General features: G+C 36.7%; 1 protein-coding gene across 16 annotated transcripts in view; it reads right to left on the bottom strand.

The window, feature by feature from the left end:
- LOC139142609 (dynein axonemal heavy chain 5-like) overlaps positions 1-22,654 on the bottom strand; it is a 133,054-nt gene that overhangs the window by 71,000 nt on the left and 39,400 nt on the right. For 12 of the 16 annotated variants that reach the window (XM_070712616.1, XM_070712609.1, XM_070712605.1 and 9 more), the window contains exons 35-53: positions 22,492-22,593; positions 20,392-20,537; positions 19,720-19,865; positions 19,135-19,339; positions 18,225-18,487; positions 16,179-16,373; positions 15,599-15,685; positions 13,800-13,820; positions 10,738-10,802; positions 8,582-8,791; positions 7,925-8,075; positions 7,168-7,282; positions 6,718-6,816; positions 4,971-5,221; positions 4,494-4,739; positions 4,189-4,341; positions 3,792-3,905; positions 915-1,081; positions 64-250 (exon numbers count right to left, since the gene is read on the bottom strand). In XM_070712616.1, coding sequence (XP_070568717.1) covers positions 64-250; positions 915-1,081; positions 3,792-3,905; positions 4,189-4,341; positions 4,494-4,739; positions 4,971-5,221; positions 6,718-6,816; positions 7,168-7,282; positions 7,925-8,075; positions 8,582-8,791; positions 10,738-10,802; positions 13,800-13,820; positions 15,599-15,685; positions 16,179-16,373; positions 18,225-18,487; positions 19,135-19,339; positions 19,720-19,865; positions 20,392-20,537; positions 22,492-22,593 — 2,923 coding nt within the window. The remainder of the gene's footprint in view (positions 1-63; positions 251-914; positions 1,082-3,791; positions 3,906-4,188; positions 4,342-4,493; positions 4,740-4,970; positions 5,222-6,717; positions 6,817-7,167; positions 7,283-7,924; positions 8,076-8,581; positions 8,792-10,737; positions 10,803-13,799; positions 13,821-15,598; positions 15,686-16,178; positions 16,374-18,224; positions 18,488-19,134; positions 19,340-19,719; positions 19,866-20,391; positions 20,538-22,491; positions 22,594-22,654) is intronic. The other 4 variants (XM_070712608.1, XM_070712604.1, XM_070712613.1 and 1 more) reach the window with 3 other exon arrangements.

Genomic DNA, 22,654 nt, shown 5'->3' on the forward strand with positions numbered 1-22,654 from the left:
ATTTGTGTTTCTCTCTGCCTTCCAACTGTAACATATGTTACTCATCGCCAATGGAAGACTTACAGTGAAGACAAGAGTCAGCATTTTGCCTTCTGTTCCTGTCAAACGTATTGCTGAACGCAGCCCATCAAAGAAAGTGTTGGGTTTTGATGAATCAATATAATGACTTGGCATATCAGCTACATGTAGTGCCAGCTTTGTCAAGGTAGCTAGATGACTTCCTATGGTTCCAACCAACATGATATTACCTCTGTAATGGAACAAATTATTGTATGTGAAACCGTAAAGAGTGTGGAAGACAAATATTTTAACTTATGTCCTGCTGACAGCAATTCCAGATTTTACAGAGTTTTGCAAAAATAAACACCACAACACTTCAATCTGGTATTTTTGGCAGTCCTTGAGACCAGCTTAACCTTTTCACCACCATGGTTTGTCCCAAATCCATGGTTTCTATGGTAAAGTTGGACCTGTATACAGGGACTGGGGTGAGAAGCTTAAAGGTATACTGTCACCTGTTCCAATTTTGTCACAGTTACCATGGAAAGATAAAATCTAACCAATCAAAGATTTTTAGGGGGTGGCCGCTTTTTAAAAACAGTGCCCTCACATGGGCATTTTGAATACCAAGGAATGCCCCTTTGACCATGTATGGGCATATTTTGATTACAGGTGACTGTATATACCTTTAACTGAGGACAATGTGAACTTCTGTGAAAACGTTACCTGTGTGAAGACTTGGCAATTTCTTAGGAAAGGTACATGCTTAGAAAATTTTCATAATAGAAAATAATGAAACTATTTTGCTACCGACATAATCAACACTGGTATAATCTTTGATATAATCAACACTGGTATAATCTTTGATATAATCAACGCTGGTATCATCTTTGAATGAAAAAAAGGAAACTCACCCATGATGGAAACTGATGACACGATGCATTCTGATGATGTGTTTGATGATGAAATCTGACAACATAATGTTCAGATTTTCATTTCCAAACTCCTCATTGTATCTGGTCATGTGACCATGGAGTAGCTTGTGGACTTCATGTATCTCTGAGATTGGTTGAAGCACCACCTGAAAAGTCATAACTTGTTGTTTGTAATTTGTTCTAGAATAAATGCTGAAGAAGTGTGTTGAGGTCAAAGTTCACGCTGAGATTTTGTTCTATTTCAACATACAGTAAAATGTCAGTTATCCAAATATCACTGTGTTGTTTGTTCATCTGGGTCTGTTCCCTACCCCTACACCAACTCATCTAAACTGGGTCTGTTCCCTACCCCTACACCAACTCATCTAAACTGGGTCTGTTCCCTACCCCTACACCAACTCATCTAAACTGGGTCTGTTCCCTATAACCCCTACACCAACTCATCTAAACTGGGTCTGTTCCCTACCCCTATACCAACTCATCTAAACTGGGTCTGTTCCCTACCCCTACACCAACTCATCTAAACTGGGTCTGTTCCCTATCCCTACACCAACTCATCTGAACTGGGTCTGTTCCCTACCCCTACACCAACTCATCTAAACTGGGTCTGTTCCCTATCCCTACACCAACTCATCTGAACTGGGTCTGTTCCCTACCCCTATACCAACTCATCTAAACTGGGTCTGTTCCCTATCCCCTATACCAACTCATCTAAACTGGGTCTGTTCCCTACCCCTACACCAACTCATCTAAACTGGGTCTGTTCCCTACCCCTACACCAACTCATCTAAACTGGGTCTGTTCCCTATCCCTATACCAACTCATCTAAACTGGGTCTGTTCCCTACCCCTACACCAACTCATCTAAACTGGGTCTGTTCCCTATACCAACTCATCTAAACTGGGTCTGTTCCCTACCCCTATACCAACTCATCTAAACTGGGTCTGTTCCCTACCCATATACCAACTCATCTAAACTGGGTCTGTTCCCTATCCCTATACCAACTCATCTAAACTGGGTCTGTTCCCTACCCCTATACCAACTCATCTAAACTGGGTCTGTCCCTACCCCTACACCAACTCATCTAAACTGGGTCTGTTCCCTACCCCTATACCAACTCATCTAAACTGGGTCTGTTCCCTACCCCTATACCAACTCATCTAAACTGGGTCTGTTCCCTACCCCTATACCAACTCATCTAAACTGGGTCTGTTTCCCTACCCCTACACCAACTCATCTAAACTGGGTCTGTTCCCTATCCCTATACCAACTCATCTAAACTGGGTCTGTTCCCTACCCCTACACCAACTCATCTAAACTGGGTCTGTTCCCTACCCCTATACCAACTCATCTGAACTGGGTCTGTTCCCTACCCCTACACCAACTCATCTAAACTGGGTCTGTTCCCTACACCAACTCATCTAAACTGGGTCTGTTCCCTACCCCTACACCAACTCATCTGAACTGGGTCTGTTCCCTACCCCTATACCAACTCATCTAAACTGGGTCTGTTCCCTACCCCTACACCAACTCATCTGAACTGGGTCTGTTCCCTACCCCTACACCAACTCATCTAAACTGGGTCTGTTCCCTACCCCTATACCAACTCATCTAAACTGGGTCTGTTCCCTACCCCTACACCAACTCATCTAAACTGGGTCTGTTCCCTACCCTATACCAACTCATCTGAACTGGGTCTGTTCCCTACCCCTACACCAACTCATCTAAACTGGGTCTGTTCCCTACCCCTACACCAACTCATCTAAACTGGGTCTGTTCCCTACCCCTATACCAACTCATCTAAACTGGGTCTCTTCCCTACCCCTATACCAACTCATCTAAACTGGGTCTGTTCCCTACCCCTACACCAACTCATCTAAACTGGGTCTGTTCCCTACCCCTACACCAACTCATCTAAACTGGGTCTGTTCCCTACCCCTACACCAACTCATCTAAACTGGGTCTGTTCCCTACCCCTACACCAACTCATCTAAACTGGGTCTGTTCCCTACCCCTATACCAACTCATCTAAACTGGGTCTGTTCCCTACCCCTATACCAACTCATCTAAACTGGGTCTGTTCCCTATCCCTATACCAACTCATCTAAACTGGGTCTGTTCCCTATCCCTACACCAACTCATCTAAACTGGGTCTGTTCCCTACCCCTATACCAACTCATCTAAACTGGGTCTGTTCCCTACCCCTATACCAACTCATCTAAACTGGGTCTGTTCCCTACCCCTATACCAACTCATCTAAACTGGGTCTGTTCCCTACCCCTATACCAACTCATCTAAACTGGGTCTGTTCCCTACCCCTATACCAACTCATCTAAACTGGGTCTGTTCCCTACCCCTATACCAACTCATCTAAACTGGGTCTGTTCCCTACCCCTATACCAACTCATCTAAACTGGGTCCGTTCCCTATCCCTACCAACTCATCTAAACTGGGTCTGTTCCCTACCCCTACACCAACTCATCTAAACTGGGTCTGTTCCCTATACCAACTCATCTAAACTGGGTCTGTTCCCTACCCCTATACCAACTCTGATTTAAATTTCAGGTCCATATGCACTTTGCAAAAAAGTGGCAATGATTGATAAATTTTGTGTCTGCTCAATTAGAACTTGATCAACTCTTGACATCATCAAACTGCTGACGAAGGCTGAACTTACGACTCAAAATTTCAGCAAAGAGGAAATCATATGCTGTGATCAAAATATATCATTACAGAGATGTGATTACTTTACAAGAATACCGCTGCAGGTATTACCTAGGTACTCAACAACAAGCTGTCAATCAAACAAAATTCCATAATTTTCATCAAAAGTTGATTTTTATCAAAAGTTGATACCTTGACAGTTTTCTGTGAAATGGATGTCACTGGCCTTTGGAATGCTCTTGGTTCTGTGGGAAATGTCACAAAATATTCTGTCAAGGCCTGTCCTTCTGAAACTTGTGGGAAATACTGTTAAAAAAATGAGAGAGAGACATAAACTTGTGGGAAATACTGCAATGTGAGAGAGACAAAAACTTGTGGGAAATACTGCAAAAAAAAGAGCAACATTTAGTCAATAATATGAAGTCCAAAGAAATAGCTATCTCAAAAAAATCAATTTTTCATATGAAATGCATCAAACACAATCTCTATTTTCACATTGGTGTCAAAGACATAATCACTATGTGAAGAAGAATATGGATCATAAATAAATTTATACAGTTTAGAAATATGGTCCAATATATCACTTTACCTCTGAGATGATTTCTGCAAGATTTTGTTCAAACCAGTTGATATCAGCAGTTCGACACAATCTGTCTTGCATAATGTGTTTGATTTCATGTCTCCATAGTGATATCACCATGTTCTCATCTGCTCTGGCTTCTTCAGACAATCTTGTCAGACACTGTGAAAAGAAAATACAAAAGTCAATTCTATAATTTGTAGGGAACTATTGTCACTTTAACATGGTACAAAATCATCAGCGACATAATGCTATTTGTTTCTGAATAGCTTTTATAAAAATAATTGTATACAATATACGAAAGAAAAAATTACCTGGAATGCAACGGTAAGATCTTTCAAAGTAAACATGTAATGATAGCGTCCAATCATTGGTGTTGGTCTAAGGACATCTTGTACTGTTGCCAAGATCTTACAAGATGCTTTAACAATAGCTTCATGTAACTCCTGTACCAGACCAGTTGTATCATTCCTAGTCATGTTGCCTTCAAGGATAGCTGTCACAATCGATTCCAGAGCACTGTCTTTTGCTTCAGGAAGATTGAAGATTGCAAAGTGTCGCTGAAGATAAAAAGGAGAAAAGCTTGTTAAGAGGAACAAAATGTGTTTTGTTACATTTCAATTTTAATCTTTGAAACACAAAGATACATTTAAAGCATTCTATAAATTCAATGAATGTATGATTTACAAACCTTGAAGCTCTCAGAAACAAAGAAGTGTGTTATAAACCATAAGAAAATTTGAATACCTGAATAATATTTTTAAAATATAGCTGAAAGATATATTACTTACAATGAGTCTATCTGGTAATTTCTGTGTTGAGGTGCTTGGGAATTCATGCATTGTCATAGCAGACAATATTACCAAGCCTTGTAGAGTCCTCCACTCAAATGGTTTCTTTAATGTTACCAAAAGTTTGTCATCAACCATTTGTCTAAGCAGTTCAAGGCTTCGCTGTGTACCATGTTCATCAGGATTTGGAAGGTTAAGATCATCAATGAAGATCTGTAGACGTTTGTTGTCCCGGGCACCATACACAAATCCTGCAAAAATATACAATTAATGTGATAAACAACATTAAGATAAAACTTTGTTGAAACAAGCAGCCCAACATCATGGTCGTTTACATGCACTTTAACCCTAAATTTGCACCATAACTTTTGTAGAAAAATAGGAAAATCTTCTCTGTAGCTGTGATATATCTATCTAACATAATACTAACCCCCAATCACTTAAATTTCCTTAAATGGTTCATCTGACCACTTGAAATCTTACAAGTTGTGTATCTACGTGTACATAATTTGCATTTACACTTCCAAGTACACCCCATTGAAAGCAAAAACCAATGTGCATACAAAGAACATGAACTGAGTGATGGCAGGGATGGATGTACATGAACTGAGTGATGGCAGGGATGGATGTACATGAACTGAGTGATGGCAGGGATGGATGTACATGACTGAGTGATGGCAGGGATGGATGTACATGAACTGAGTGATGGCAGGGAGGATGTACATGAACTGAGTGATGGCAGGGATAGATGTACATGAACTGAGTGATGGCAGGGATAGATGTACATGAACTGAGTGATGGCAGGGATAGATGTACATGAACTGAGTGATGGCAGGGATAGATGTACATGAACTGAGTGATGGCAGGGATAGATGTACATGAACTGAGTGATGGCAGGGATAGATGTACATGAACTGAGTGATGGCAGGGATAGATGTACATGAACTGAGTGATGGCAGGTATGGATGTACATGAACTGAGTGATGGCAGGGATGGATGTACATGAACTGAGTGATGGCAGGGATAGATGTACATGAACTGAGTGATGGCAGGGATAGATGTACATGAACTGAGTGATGGCAGGGATAGATGTACATGAACTGAGTGATGGCAGGGATGGATGTACATGAACTGAGTGATGGCAGGGATGGATGTACATGAACTGAGTGATGGCAGGTATGGATGTACATGACTGAGTGATGGCAGGGATGGATGTACATGAACTGAGTGATGGCAGGGATAGATGTACATGAACTGAGTGATGGCAGGGATAGATGTACATGAACTGAGTGATGGCAGGGATAGATGTACATGAACTGAGTGATGGCAGGGATAGATGTACATGAACTGAGTGATGGCAGGGATAGATGTACATGAACTGAGTGATGGCAGGGATAGATGTACATGAACTGAGTGATGGCAGGGATAGATGTACATGAACTGAGTGATGGCAGGGATAGATGAACATGAACTGAGTGATGGCAGGGATAGATATGGTAGTTTCACCTCATATTTATGTAAAGTCAGTTCTTTCTATGGTTCCTTTAGTGATACAATTGATCATCAAATAATATCACAATTATCAATATAAGTATGAACAAGTACAAAATAAACACTGGTTTATTGAAGCATGGCATTTTCATGAAAAATTCACAATAATCTCCAACTTCAAAGAATGCATGCAAGTATCCAGTCATAAACCACAGAATCTAATCTGCCTTAACTTACCAATGGATGGGTACCTTACCTTGTCTATGATGAATGTTGGCTTCAATAAATTGTTGAAACTGGGTTGCTTTGGATGCTCCAGAAAATACAACTCTTTTGGTCACATGTTTAGTAGGATCTGGTTGTCAGTCACAATCAGAGGATATAGAAACAACAAGATGCCAAATCTATTAGAATTATGTGAAAACTTCCACATGCGGCACTGTTTTGTGCATTTAACAATTATTTGATACGAGATGTTTTCTGCTTTTAATCTAAAATTTATGATCAAAGATAAGGGTAATTCCTTTGTGTAGTATCAAAACAGCTTTGAAAATAAACTTGAAGAGATTTCTTGATAGATATGATGCACAAATAATGAAACAATAACTGGGATCACTGATGTATAAGATGACAAGCTATACACATGTACACTGATCTAAGGTCAACAAAGACATCTTCAGAGAGAATACATGAATGGTAAAAATACCTTGCTGATCAAGGAAATCATTGATAAGAGAAGTTTTGCCACATCCTGGTGGTCCAATCAGCAGAACATTCATTGCAGAGATACTGGCAAACTCCATCAACATTCTTGTACGAATCTGTGTGATGAAAATAGAAAAAATGCAGTTGGTTTTCATTAAAATCAAAATGAAACTGCATTTTACAGAACTTTCCATTTCTTTAATATGAACAGACTTACACACACACACACACACACACACAAACACTCTCTCTCTCCCTCCCTCCCTCCCCCTCCCTCCTTCCCCCCTCTCTCTCTCTCTCTCTCCCCCTCTCTCTCTCTCTCTCATCAAATAACTCTTCTCATTATCACCATTGTCGCTGCATTACAATAACGACAGTATCAGCTCTGTACTTATCGCCAATATGGATCACAAACCATCAATAGAATATTATTACAAAAAATTTCACATCACTTTGCTCTCAATCATCATCAGACTTTGCGTTATTGATTTTAAGAATGTTTAACCCTTTGAGCACCAAAGTCGATTTTCGTTGCCTTGATAAAATATACCTCTGTCAATTTTTTTTGTATGTCTGCCAAAATTTTGATAAAAACTGTAGCAGATAAAATGTAATGTACATTTGGTCCAGAATTATCCAAATAATTACAGAAAAATTTATAAAAATTGGTAAAATATTGTACTTAAATTTTGGTGTGAAGAAATACAGAACTCAAAAGGTTAAATGCTGACAAAGAGACAGCTGAGACTAGACTTTACCGTGTCGATGGTATCAACAAAGACTTCACCCAGGAGATCATGAGTGTCTGTGTAAGCACTGTCTGGTACTTTAGAAACCCATGGATCCCATTCACCAGATTCATCAACATAGTAATCATAGACTGAGATATCCGTATCATAGTCTGGCAAACTGTTCCAGAAAAGGTCAAAAAAATGAAATATGTCAGTGGTGTTGCTAGTCACATCTACCTGACTTAATAGTTAATACTTTGTACATCATCAACATATTCCATCCTCTATTAAAATTCAAGCACTTACTTGAGATAAGAATGCCTACATGCAATGGTTACACTGTCTTCATGTAAAAGATATTAGCCAGCCACAAGTATGTGGAGTTAACAGAGATGTCAGACAATTGAATAATATCATCACAGCCTGACAAAGTCTAACTGATTGAAATGGTGTGGTTACAACTGAAAAACCGTGGCACAAAAAGGTTACAATGAAATAATAGCAGAGTGATAGAAAATGGAATGACTTCATCAAGAACCATCATTACACTCCATTGTGATCACAGACTTCTAGCTTTAACATTTTGGCATCTGAACTACACAATTAGTATCATCATAATAAAAAACAACAGCTGTTCAGTATTTGACTGTGAAAAAGTTGGAAGACAACAAAAAATTGCCTTACGCTGATGTCAAGGTACGTAGATGATCACTGAAGTGCTTTCTATCATTTCCTTCAAGAAGACCACCAAACGTCCAGATGAGACAGAACAAAAATAATCTCTCTGTGTGAAGTTCACCTCCAATTTCTAACTGTTCTCGTTCATTCAACATGGCAGCTAGCAATCCAAGGCATGACTTAAACATGTCAACTTCACCAAGCTTGATCTTTGGCCTGCAATCAATAAATAGAATTGGTAAAAGTTTCTGTGACTATAAAGTATTGTTTACATTATAGAGGGTACTGGTGGAGTTCATCCACTCTTTAAATTAAACAGGTCATCGTTGATGACACAGTCCCCAAATATTCAAACGGCGTGTTTGTAGGTTGATCAGATGTAAATAGTAGGCAGTAGTCATGTTTATGTTACATATTTATTGACAAGTTGATTTAAAATATTAATTGATATATCTCATATCAATTGGTATGTGTTCAACAAGGGTGAGTAAATAAATTGGTGATCAACAGGCTCCGTCTGATGTGTAGATTTGGCAAGAAGTGAACGTGTCTTTCATAAAATTTGTAAAATTTACTAATTGTTTATTTTGTTTGTGTGGTGGCTTAAGTTGATACTATCTTTAATTGCTTATTCCATTAATGACTGGAACTATAACAAGTGTACTGGAGTCTTTATTCATGGTAGGGTGCATCTTGCCATATGACATTCTTGTGAATCCACACCCTTTAACAGTGTTTAGGTTTCCTCATATTTGCTTAACCCTTTGAGCGCCAAAGTCAATTTTTGTCACCTTTACAGAATATACCTCTGTTAATATTTTTCAGATTTTTGCCAAAAATTTTGATAAAGAACTGTAGCCAAAGAAATGTGATTTCCATTTGGTCCAAAATTATCCAAAACATTACAGAAAAATTCATAAAATTTGTTAAAACGTTGCACTAAAATATTGGTTGGAAAATTGCAGCACTCAAAGGGTTAAGTTGATCCACTACCGGTATATCAAAAATAACCTATAAAGATTCAGATTCATCATGGAATTCTGAGAATTCCCCATTATATTGTCTTGTATCATAAAATTTTTTTCTCATGCATATGTTAATCATAGTGTATTTTCCTTGTGCAAAGCTTCTAAGAATTAAATCAGTGAGGTATGTTAAAGTAATACCTCTTGACATAAAAATTTAATATGGCCTCATGGTGGCCATATAATATCATATCCATGGTGTGCATATTTAAGTCATAGTGTGTTGTCCTTGTGCCAACTTTGAATGAAATCAATCCAGATATATCAACATAATGTCTTTAGACATGAAGAAAATTGAAAAGAAATGGCCAGCAGATAGCCATATTGGATAATACAGTAAAATCGATTGACATGCATTATACATGCCATAGTATATTATCCTTGTTCCAAGTTTAAAAGAAATCAGTTCTGCCATGTCTAAGATATCTGCATGGACGTTATATACAAAGATTCACACATGCATGGCGCCAAATTTGTAAGTCCTCCCTCAGGATTGAAAAGCACAAAACTTGTAAAAATAGCTTAAACGACATCGTGAGAAGTGATAGAGGGATAAAAACATTGCATAGGGTAAATGTCCATCCAAAACTACAACTTTGTAACACATTAAGAAAACTTTGCAGCAATTGGAAGTAAGTCTAACAAATCATAAGTGTCAGACAGCATAAAGTTAATGTCAAATATACTTGTATTCAATAGAAAACAGCCGTGAATCCTAGCTGTCATTTATTGCCGCCCAGTTTTCACACACATCAAAACACACTACTTCAGCTTACAGGAGTATTAAACAGTGGTAGACATTCAGTCTTTACAGCTGAATATTCAATGGGCAATCAACATGCAAACCTCTATCATACTGCATTCACATTTCATTCATCGCAATTCATCAACTGCAAGTCTCTTTGATAACATTTCACAGACTACAAGAAGCATTCATCACATTTGATGAAGAGCCAGTCTCATTCATTCATCATTTGCTTTAACAAACATTTTTCTCTTATTCTGCTTAAAAATACAGCACGCTTAGAATGGAATAAGGAGACGACTTCTATGATTATCAATACTTTGGCATCAAAGTACCCAAACAATAGTCTTAAATTGTGGAAAGGAAGCTGTTGGAGACATTTGCAAGCTCACCTTGTTTCATAGAGAACAAAGTTGACAACAGCATCCATTGTTTTATTGAAAGCTCTCTGCAAACTCTGCAAAATGAGGAAAAATTAATAAATTGTGATGCAGATAGTACACAATGGCTGAGTCTTTCCTTGTTATTTGAACAGTCAGCCTATTATCAATCCACCTTTCGAGGCAACAATGTTGGAGTCAACTTTATTTAGGAATTTGTCACAGATATGTACCATTGAAAATGTTGCTGTTGATGTACGGAATAACAAATTTCACATTTAATAAAGTAATAGCAATATTTGGTCAGATAATGTAGCCAAATTTGGTACTTCCACAACTGTCATAAGTGCATCACCAAAGATGCTGCACTGGAACTTGTATTGGTTTGAAATTGTACACACTATCACCAACAACCACTTAAAAAACCCTTGAACCAATGCTGAACTTGTGTTGGTTTGAAATTCTTCACGCTATCACCCACAACCACTTACAAAACCCTTGAACCAATGTTGAACTTGTGTTGGTTTGAAATTGAACACACTATAACCCATAACCATTGAAAAAGCCCTTCAACCATTGCTGAGCTCTGTCCTTTACAGCATCATAAGTATTAGTGAATGAAACATGCATTATATTTGACAGATTCATTGATAAAATTATAGTTGGGCGTCAAATCAAAGTAATTCCTAAATTGAAGCTTCATAATAATTATTAGATGAGGTCTGATGCTGGCTTTTTGCATCAAATTGTTTATTTTTACAACAATCCATTGTCAAACCGTTTCTCCTACATGGTCAATACATAAGAGACATGTGGAGTCAAGTGACACACTTGTGCTTAAAATAAGCATTATTAAGTTTCCAATCAGTTGCAAACTGGTGTGCAAACTACTATAATATTAATGGTGACCAAATATTGATCAATTGTCCATAAATCAAACTACATCATACAAGTGCTACATCTGTTGATGTAGGATAACTCCATTCTTTCTGATTACAGATTTAAAATCAGCAACTTTGATTTATTCGATAAGTGTGTCAATGACCATTAGGGGACGACTGCATTAACTTGCATGGTACCTGAAACCCGAGTCCTTGCCTGACCAACTCGGGTGACAAACAGAAGACTTTTAATCCCAAGGTGTGAATGTCCCATTGTTATGTTTATCTAATCCAGCTGGTGCTTTGTAGTGCCATTGTAGGAAAGGCAGGTCTGTGAAATTGATCCTCTAGGGAAGTCGGGTATTCCTAAGTTAATGGAGGTTTCCCGTAATGCTTACATGTATGGCTTTGCTAAACGCAGTTTTACGGAGAATTCAAAAACAGACACAGAACAAAACCTAGCTGCCATCAATATTGTATATAAATTCAGTCTCACAGTGTTTCAAGGTTTTACTCTCTACAATGTGTCATAGCAATCATTAACCAGTAAACTCTCATTTTTAGAGAGTAGATTCCTGGAACATTCTGGATGAGACTAAACATCACAGGTTTAAGATTAGTTGGTATATTCCTAGAAGAAATTTTTGTATTAGTACCACACAGCAATCACTGTAATGTATTATTAGTGTTACAGATACAGGTAGTACATAGGATATACTTTGAATGAGATGGAGGCAGTTTGTCTGTGTTAATGTATTGGTTTGTTTGTTCTTTACTAACTCTTTGGATAAGAATCTTAGGTTATTATAAAGTCAAACATAACCTGAACATTTTTGTTTTAGCTTTCATACAAATAATTTTTCACTCACTCTTGAAAGAGTTACAAATCATTATCAAGAATCATGAAGGGTCAATTACTAAGGACTTAGTTACTTTGTTTTATAATAATAACATTATGACTTTAGCAATAGTGCTGTGCCTCACAGCTAGCACAGAATTTCTTGGTGACTTTGACAAAGTTAAAAAAAGGTATAGTGCCAGTGCAAAATCCTCTGCCACAAAATTTAAGTCATCCTATATCTGGCCTGATAACTAGATACTTGGATTTAAATTGTCATTGGTAGCATATACCATCAATGAACATTCTACAACATAAAAGTTGAGAGACAGAGTTCCTCTAAATCAAGCTAAAACAGTCAATGAATTTCACCTTTTTATGCTTTTTCTAAGTTCTCTCTCTGTAAATGAAGTTTTTCATGTCTTTGTAAACCTTTCCTAGTTTTGCTCTCTCTTTAAATGTCATTTTGTAATGACACGATATCATATATGTGAATTATTACAAAGAGGTATACACAAAATTCTGAAACATAGACTCATGGCTGATCACTGAAACTTAGAATGGTAGTAAGTTTAATTTTCTAACAAATATCAATGCGTATGACAATGTGATGCAAGCTTTTCATCAAACACCATCAAATGTACTTTATTCTCAGAAAAAGGATCGGTATACAAACTTTAGGCAATTTTAGGCAATAATCTCCTGTTTATTTTGAAAGTTCAAAGACTACTGCTTTGGTTGTTTGACACGTCACATTTGCAAACACTGTCTGAGACAGTTCAGAACAATGCTAGTAAATGCATTCTGCAAAAAGAATTTATTTTTAAATTTTGATTATCAAGGATTTGTACATTTGACCTTTGTTTAACCCTTTCACCACCATGGTTTGTCCCAAATCCATTGTTTTCTATGGTAAAGTTGGACCTGTATACAGGGAACTGGGGGTGAAAGGGTTAAGATATCCATGGCAAGAGTTCCATCTTGGGCAGCAGATATTTTAGTGGGACAGTTACAGGCCTCTTCCAGACAAAAAAAGATGCCATGTGGAGGGGGATGGTAGAATAATTTTGTGAAAGGGCAAATTAATCAAATAGAGAGGTATTCGTCGGTGCTATTGTCAATACGATTCATTGGGGGACTAAGAGATTTTTGTTACGTCATCCTATACAACCCATAATTGATTCATAACAAAGACTATGCAATTATTCATAGGATTGAGTGAAAAAACATGTATTAGTTACACTCTAAAAAAAGGTTTACCATAGTTAGAGGAGGGAACGGTTAGAAGATTGTGATATGCACTAGTAATGCACATAAAGAGTTGGCCTCTAGAGGGAGACATTTCATGTACTTACTCCTTTCACAAACTTCATGTGCTAAAAAAATTAATGATGGAAAAACATGGAAGCAAAGAAAGCATAGGATTTAAATCTGCAATACTTATGAACTTTGTAAAAAAAGAAATACGCAAAGAAAAGGTGAATTTTGTCATCACTGTTGAAGACCCTGGTTTGACTTCTGGTATGACCAATGTGTATTTTATCCATTATTTAAATGTAGTTAACATCAGATGAAACTTCAAGGATTCTTGTCAAAGACCACATTTTTTTTCTGATGATTTATTTCAGTTGACCGCATGTTAAAATAACTGCTAAAAGACAAAGTTTGTGCCAGTATTTGACATTGATACTGATTTTCTCATTTCTTCTTATTTGAGTCAGTATTTCTTTGGAAACCTTCACCACATGCATGGGGATAGGTCTGTATCACAATAACAAACAATGTCAACTCTTGTAAGAAATAATCATAAAACATAAAATATCTTAAGCTGTCTAATATTCAGATTAATGAAAAAGTCAGAAAATGAGGTGAGCAAGTCAGTTACGGTGAAAATAAATGTGTTATTACATAGTCTTGTAAAAATGAATAAGGAGAGTGCAGCATGGGGTGTCATTTTTGGTAACTTTGTGATCATCATGTGCAATGGAAAATTTCAATGCATGATAGTCAGCTAAGATTTACTATTGTCACCATACTGAAAATATCTACAAACTCAATAATGGCAACTATATTGCAACCAAATTAAGGTGGTTGGAAAGGCTATTTTTGCACCAATTCTTTTCTCAGAGTTAATGTCAAGTTCAAGTGTTAGAATCAAGATATTTAGTTCAAATTTTCAGGATAACTCCCTTAGTTAATATTTTCTCCAAAGAATATAAAAATTGTATATTTGCAGCCATAATTTTGAAATATGACACCAGTAAATATTAAAATTTAATTTTTCATATTTTTTTTACATATTTGAATTTAATAATAATTGGATAGTATTAATATTACCAAATTAGTTATAAATATGTTGACACTATTTATTGTAAGATTCGTACGGCAGGATTTGAAAATAAGATTTGTTTTAATGTTTTACATGGGTTTATATATCAAAAAATTATTAAAAATTCTTTCAAATTTCAAAATGTGATTTTTCAAAAAGTACTTCAATACAGGAAAATTGTGCCGTACAAATCTTATCTGTAACCTTGTTAATAGGCTGTAAAAATTCCATGTCCATATCTCATTTCAAAGTTGGATTAAATTGGTATACAATTATGTAGGAAAACTGTTATTCTGTCAAAAATGTTGAAAACAAGCCATATTTGCACCCCACTTTTGAAGTCATAGAGCATTTTTTTTGGTTAATCTCACTTTTGACACCTCTTTGACACTCAAAGAATGTAAAAATGCATTAACAATAGCAGTCACTCACTCTGAATGCCAGCACCGCCTTGTCAAACTTTCCTGAAAAACAGCAAATAATGACTTTCCCTTTTCAAACATTTTATTAAAAGCTAGGGGCCTCTACCATAGTTAATACACTAAGGACTCCCCAACTTCTTCTTATTTGGTCAGTTTTTCAGAAGTTTTAACAGGCTATAACTCTGCAATGCCTTTGTGCCCAAATGTCTAGTTTTTTTTATTCCACAGAGAATGTTGACTACTTTTATATTTAATAGTTTTGTTGAAATTTATAACTGACGCTCTAGCCTTTCCAACCACCTTAACCCCTACTTCGGTTACCATAATTGATTATTAAGTCTGCATATTGTATATGATCTACACTGTTAAAAGGCAATTGAGATTTGGATCAAAGCATTCTTACATGGACTTCCTGATCACTTCTATTCTCAAGCCAAGCTTCAGCAATGGGCCGCCATCCTAATACTTCTTTGTCCAGGAACACAATACCCTGCAATACAAAAAATTGCTCATATATCTACCTCTTGGCCATTTAATTTTTAATAAATTCAACTTCATGCGTAAGCCACAGTATTTCCATCAAAGTTATTGCATGAGTATAAATACTTTGGAAACCCTGTTGATATTCAATTTAATATTATTATTTCATATGCCAAGGGAAAATCCAATACAATGATGCATGAACTCTGGTAAGGTTTACCCACACAATTCTGTTAATAAGTGGTAAAATAAATGCCATTATACCAAAGACTTGGTCTGGTCATGTCTGAGAGAAAGTCTCAAAGATTGAAGAGACATGACAAAATCATCATGAGTTTGTCCTTGGCTTGTTTGGCATCATGGGTTTTGTGGTGAAAAGATTAGTTTCCATGAGTAATCATGACATTTCTTATGCAGTTTGAATTTGCTTGCCTTTTAAAATTCCACACCGTTGTAAAACAAGGTATCTAGGCATTGGACTAGACTGCTAGAAAAGTACTTACAGCTCTTGCTACTGAAGCAGGGGATGCATCACTTAGATTACTTGTCTCAAATAACAATCTGACATTGTGAGAGAGGAAGAGACGGTCTCCATTACGTAGATGAAGTGTTCTGCTGTTGTCCAATACACTGTTGAAATTATCAATCCAGCTTGTACTGAGAGGACCATCCATACACAGCCATGTATTGCTAACGTTCTGAAAATCAAATCAAATGTGAATATTAAAAACAATTTTTGTTTAAAAACTAAGTTTACATTCTTTTCTGATTTCTAAATCTCCAGATTTTGTTTGAGTCTTAATAAAAGAAACATACTTTGAAATGAAATGTTATTAAAAATGGGGAGATGTTGGAAAGAATTTCACATAGACAATCGATTAGCATTTGGGTGTGACCAGTTGAAACCAAAGAAAGAATATGTCATGATCAAGAATACTTATTTAACGTAGTATGCTCCCCGAAAATGAAAGACTTAAACTTTTGCTCAAACTTTCCTCAAGGGATCTTTCAGCCATTCCCTTTCAATATCAAGAATAAAAATCAGGGGTCACCGTGCAAATTTTGGTACCAGAGAAACAAATCACCCAAGATTTACCGATATCAAAATGGCAGTCATCTCTGTGTTAACTCTATGGAGAAAAGTACAATAGTCGACTTTCAAAAAAACTAAGCTGATGAAAATTTTTCTTACATCACGAGCTTTAAAACGAACCCCACACAAGTGGTATATCAGAAAAAAATTGTAAAAGTTTTAGTCCAACTACTAGTATCTGTCCCTGAGGTGCATTCTACCTTAATGGCAAAATTAACCAGTGCATAAAATAATGTTAAAGAATAACAATCACAAAGTTAAAGATTATCTCATATCGACAATGGTTGGCCTGATGTTCTATATTGACAGTGGTTGGGCTGATGTTTTACATTGGTAGTGGTTGGGCTGATGTCCAATACTATTTACAATGTTTGGGCTGATGTTTTACATTGACAGTGGTTGGGCTGATGTTTTACATTGACAGTGGTTGGGCTGATGTTTTACATTGACAGTGGTTGGGGTGTTGTTTTATATTGACAGTGGTTGGGGTGTTGTTTTATATTGACAGTGGTTGGGCTGATGTTTTACATTGACAGTGGTTGGGCTGATGTTTTACATTGACAGTGGTTGGGCTGATGTTTTACATTGACAGTGGTTGGGCTGATGTTTTACATTGACAGTGGTTGGGCTGATGTCCAATATTATTTACAATGTTTGGGCTGATGTTTTACATTGACAGTGGTTGGGCTGATGTTTTACATTGACAGTGGTTGGGCTGATGTTTTACATTGACAGTGGTTGGGCTGATGTTTTACATTGACAGTGGTTGGGCTGATGTTTTATATTGGCAGTGGTTGGCTGATGTTTTATATTGACAGTGGTTGGCTGATGTTTTATATTGACAGAGGTTGGACTGACATTTTATATTGACAGTGGTTGGGCTGATGGTTTATATTGACAGTGGCTTGGCTGATGTTTTATATTGACAGTGGTTGGGCTGATGTTTTACATTGACAGTGGTTGGGCTGATGTTTTACATTGACAGTGGTTGGGCTGATGTTTTACATTGACAGTGGTTGGGCTGATGTTTTACATTGGCAGTGGTTGGGCTGATGTTCTACACTGACAGTGGTTGGGCTGATGTTTTATATTGACAGTGGTGGGCTGATGTTTTATATTGACAGTGGTTGGCTGATGTTTTACATTGACAGTGGCTGGGCTGATGTTTTACATTGACAGTGGTTGGGCTGATGTTTTACATTGACAGTCCCATATTGACAATAATTTGGCAGACATCTTATAATGCAATAGTTGGGCTGATGTCCTATGTCGACAATAGTGGACTGATGCCCAATATCAACTGTGGTTTGGTAGATGTCCTGTATTTACCGTATAAGGGTTGGAGTTACAACCTATATTGATGATGGTTAACTTACCACTCATACTGAAAATGGTAATGGTAAAATCACATTGGCATATTCTAAGTGTGTAACAATGATCATGCAAAATGTCATACCCTGTTTGCTTTCCTCCAGGCGGCTGTAAAGACACCATCTACCCAGTCATGATTTTGATTGAGACTTCCAAACATAAGTGACAGGTCATCAACAACCAATGGATTGATTCTCTGCAGTTTGTGAGTCATCTGAGGCAATGCTGATGAGCTAGTCCTAGATTGACGAGATGACGGTGGGAGAGGTGACATCCCAGACAATGCATCTACTAAGGTTTGTATGCAGGCAGATTTTCCACTCCCTGGAGGACCAGCTACAATGATTCCTGTCAAATCAATACATCAATACTTGAAGCAACAAATCAAGAAACTTATAGAATGTACAAATACTTCACTCTTTTAGCATCTTTGGGTCCACACTCAATGATAAATTGTTCATCCGATGGAATAAGAGTTGGAGGACTAACAGAATAGTCAACTATGGATCTTATTTTATTCTGAGATTCGTGTAGAAAAGTTACACATCTCTTCATCTGACAGCTACAATTCCAGAATTTCACAAACAATGTGAAGGAGATTAACCCTCTAAGGCCTAAACCCCTATATAGAGGTTGCTGTGGTAAGTTACTCAGGCCTGAAAGGGTTAAAAACCAATTTTCTTTCTCTTTTTTGATATCTTCCTCTCAACGATACATGTGTCATTTTGTATTCTTATTCAATTCTTCAACTTAATATTTTTTCATTCAGTCCCAACTCTATCACAAGGACAACACTCCAACAGGAACTGTAAATACCAAAATTTAACAGTTTTGTTCTTTCATAAAAACATTTAGATATAAATGATAAATTTGTGGATGTTATTGTTTGTTAAGTCTTAATTTATGTCAGTAAAACGTGCTGATAGTAGACTTAGTAGATTAAGTATTCCTAATAATGGCTACTTGGCAGAATCTTTCTATGGCAAATCACATACCATGGCTGACTTTAGACACAGCATAGACTTGCATAGCTTTATTGACCCATGGTGCATGAGGTACTAGTCCATTATCTTGTGCCTTTTGAATGATGGCTTGTTCCACATCAATTTGTTCTTTTCGAGCTCTTCCTGACATCGGTGTCGGAGGTTCTCCAAGTCCCGCAAAGACATCTTTTACAACGTGGGTTAAGATGTGAAAAGCCTGTAAAGATAAAACCACAAAACAAAGAAAGTAAATAACAGTGAAAATAACACCTATCTCCTCAAATGCAACTACATGTATATGTGAAACAGAAGTGCACTTTGCTAACTTAGCCCATGTCTGTATACTTGTGTTGGTCATAACTTTAACTTTATTGGTATCACTCCTTTGAAGATGAAAGTAATCTGACATGAAATCTGCTGTCAGTACTTTCCAATGTCCCACTCTAATAACACAGTCATATCCTCTCAGATTATCACTGATAATTATCAGAAATAATCTGACAGAATGACATCACGAAATTCACTGGTGTCTACATAGCTGTGATATAATTACACGTAAAACAGGAACTTTGAAACTGTTGGAAGACAAACACTTACATCTGGTTTAAGCCTTGGTCCAATAACATCAAGGAGACACTGAGCAACTAATGCATGTTCAGCTTTTGCAGCAGGTGATAGAGGGTTCTGTATTCCAGCTCTTTTCAATGCTGCCTTGTCATGTGTCTTTGTAGTGGGTGTTGGAGCTAAAAACGAAAGGAAAGTATCAGATATTAAGGATCAAAGTTTTTGTGGTGGGTGTTGGCGCTAAAAACGAAAAGAATATAATAGATATTAAGGATCATTTGTAGTGGGTGTTGGAGCTAAACACAAAAGGAAAACATTCGATATTAAGGATCAAAGTTAGACTTATAAGTGGGCAGTGTGTGTCAAGAGAAATGCATGACAAACGTAATGTACCGCAGTTGAAAATAAACGAAACCCTTCTAATTATACAGTAGGTCAATGTATTCTAGGTACAAACTTGATGTAGCAAATAATACACCTCATACATAAACACAGAGACACATATACACATGCATACCTACACTGTGTCCAAAAATGAGGTATGCCATAGGAAAGTGTGATGTCAACAATGTTACTTGGGTATAAAAGCCAACTTATTCAGGTTTTCTTTGGTGGGCTGACATGGAAATAGTAAATTTATGGAGGGTACCCATCTACATTCAAAGATAAATATATTGACTGTCACATATCCAGTTTAAAACTTACTTAATTGTGGATTCATCATAGAGGCTTGGCTGTTGGATCTTGAGGACTCCATTCTGTCTTCACGTAGAGTGCGTTTCTTTTGATGTGCAAACTGTATCACTGTACTCAGAGTGTTCATGCCTAATTTATGTTGCTGATCAGTAGCCCTGGCAGAACAAACATGTTTTAACAATGAAATACGTTGTACAGAAGCTTGCTGAAGTATTCTCCATCACATACAAAAACCAGAACAACTAATTATAGTAATCTATGGTTTAGTGAAAAATAAGGAGATAGAAAGCATGATACACTAATCCATACACAGTGACAAATATTCTATAAAATGGTTCAGTTATCCACATCTAAACTGTTACCACTGTGAAAGTGACGTCTAGAATGCTGGCAATCAATTTAAACATATCTTTGAATTTCACACAAAAATTACAATTAAAATAAGAACATCCATAACATGACAATAATTTAAACACCTTGATTGTCCCAGACATGTTGAACATATAAGATTTCTTATTTTTGATTTATAAAATTTAAATGATAACTTTACGTAAGATGGTCCTGTTAGTTTATGGCTATGAAGTTTCCTGATTGGATTTCATAATGAATTGGCTTTTGTGAACTTTTCTTGGATGAAACCATTGTTAAACAGTGACTGTGTTTTTGTCCTAATTTAGAATTGGTCTTGCTAGAATTACAAAAGAATTCACTTTTGAATTGTTATGAAGGTGTTAGGTTCAATATTACGGATATCTTGTGGTAAAATATTTTTTTGCCAATATATGCTCACTTTTCATTTAGGATTTGCAAGTTGCATTCACCAGCACTCCAGTATGTTCAAAGAGACTTGGCTGTTTCAAATTGCAGTTATCCAAAGTCACCCTCCCAATCATTTCATGTACTAAGTTTTACTGTTGGTATTCTTGTGCCATTATGCCATATTTGGTTTTCTAGGCATTTTAAAAGCTTGAACCACTTATGCTGGCACAGACGATTTCTTTTCTGTTAGGGCACAAAGTCAGATGACATTTTGGCCACTAGGGCACAAAGTCAGATGACATTTTGGCCATTAGGACACAAAGTCAGATGACATTTTGGCCATTAGGGCACAAAGTCAGATGACATTTTGGCCATTAGGACACAAAGTCAGATGACATTTTGGCCACCAGGCCACAAAGTCAGATGGTATTTTGATCATTAGGGCACAAAGTCAGATGGTAGTTTGACCATTAGGAGATTTAGTCAGATAATACTTTCACAACTATTTGGAGATTAAAAAGATGGCAGTTTGATCAGTGTAGGATATTAGTGTGCTCCAGTAAAGCACTGTCTAGTGATTTTTCTAACATGAAACTCATTTTATCAAATAAAGCAGTTTAGTTATATAAATTTGAAACTTAAACGAGAGATAATTAAGACTGCTGAGTGAAAACAATGACATATAATGCCAGATGCTCTAAGAAAACCTATGAAAAAGAAAGAATAGACTATGGATTCATATTCAATTTGCATATGATAGGAAATTTCTGAATACAGATCCAAAAATGATCAAAAAATATTTTAAAAAGTTAGTTGTATTGTTAAAAAGTTTAAAAAGTTAATTGTCTAAAAAGAGAGTGAGTGGTGAGATTCAGATAAGAATTCTGATGATTGTGTTAGCAAATTTACAGAGTTAACTAGCAGAAAGTGTATGTTAACTAGCAGAAAGTGTATGTTAACTAGCAGAAAGTGTGTGTTAACTAGCAGAAAGTGTATGTTAACTAGCAGAAAGTGTATGTTAAGAACACTCAATACAACCTAAACCGCACACTGAGTAAATCAAAAACACAAGATTGAGTTAAAGTCCAAGTACAAGCACTTATCAAGAATTAACATCAAATCCATAGCAGCCATTAGAATGTCTAAGATAGTTAGCAATGACTGGTATTAGTAAACAATGCTGCACTGCGCTTCTATCTGCAATTTATAAAACAAACCAAATATTGCTGGATCACCCTCTATCATCACGCATAATGAAATTTACCAATAATTTGGATATATTCATGATATGGAATTGTGGAACAGGCCAGAAAATAAGATTATATTGGCCATTTGAAGAATTTTTTTTACCCAGATAGAAGGGCTTGTTCTAAGTCCTCTTTGAAAAGGGAGGCTCGCATAAGAGCAGCTCGGAAGTTTTGTAAACTCAACACATTCTCTGTTGCCGGTGGCCTGGATAAGTCCACATGCAATGAAGCCATAAAAAAAAAGAATGCAAGAAATAATATGAATT

This window comes from Ptychodera flava, chromosome 10, assembly GCF_041260155.1.
Source record: "Ptychodera flava strain L36383 chromosome 10, AS_Pfla_20210202, whole genome shotgun sequence".
In the NCBI taxonomy this organism is placed as follows: Eukaryota; Metazoa; Hemichordata; class Enteropneusta; family Ptychoderidae; genus Ptychodera; species Ptychodera flava.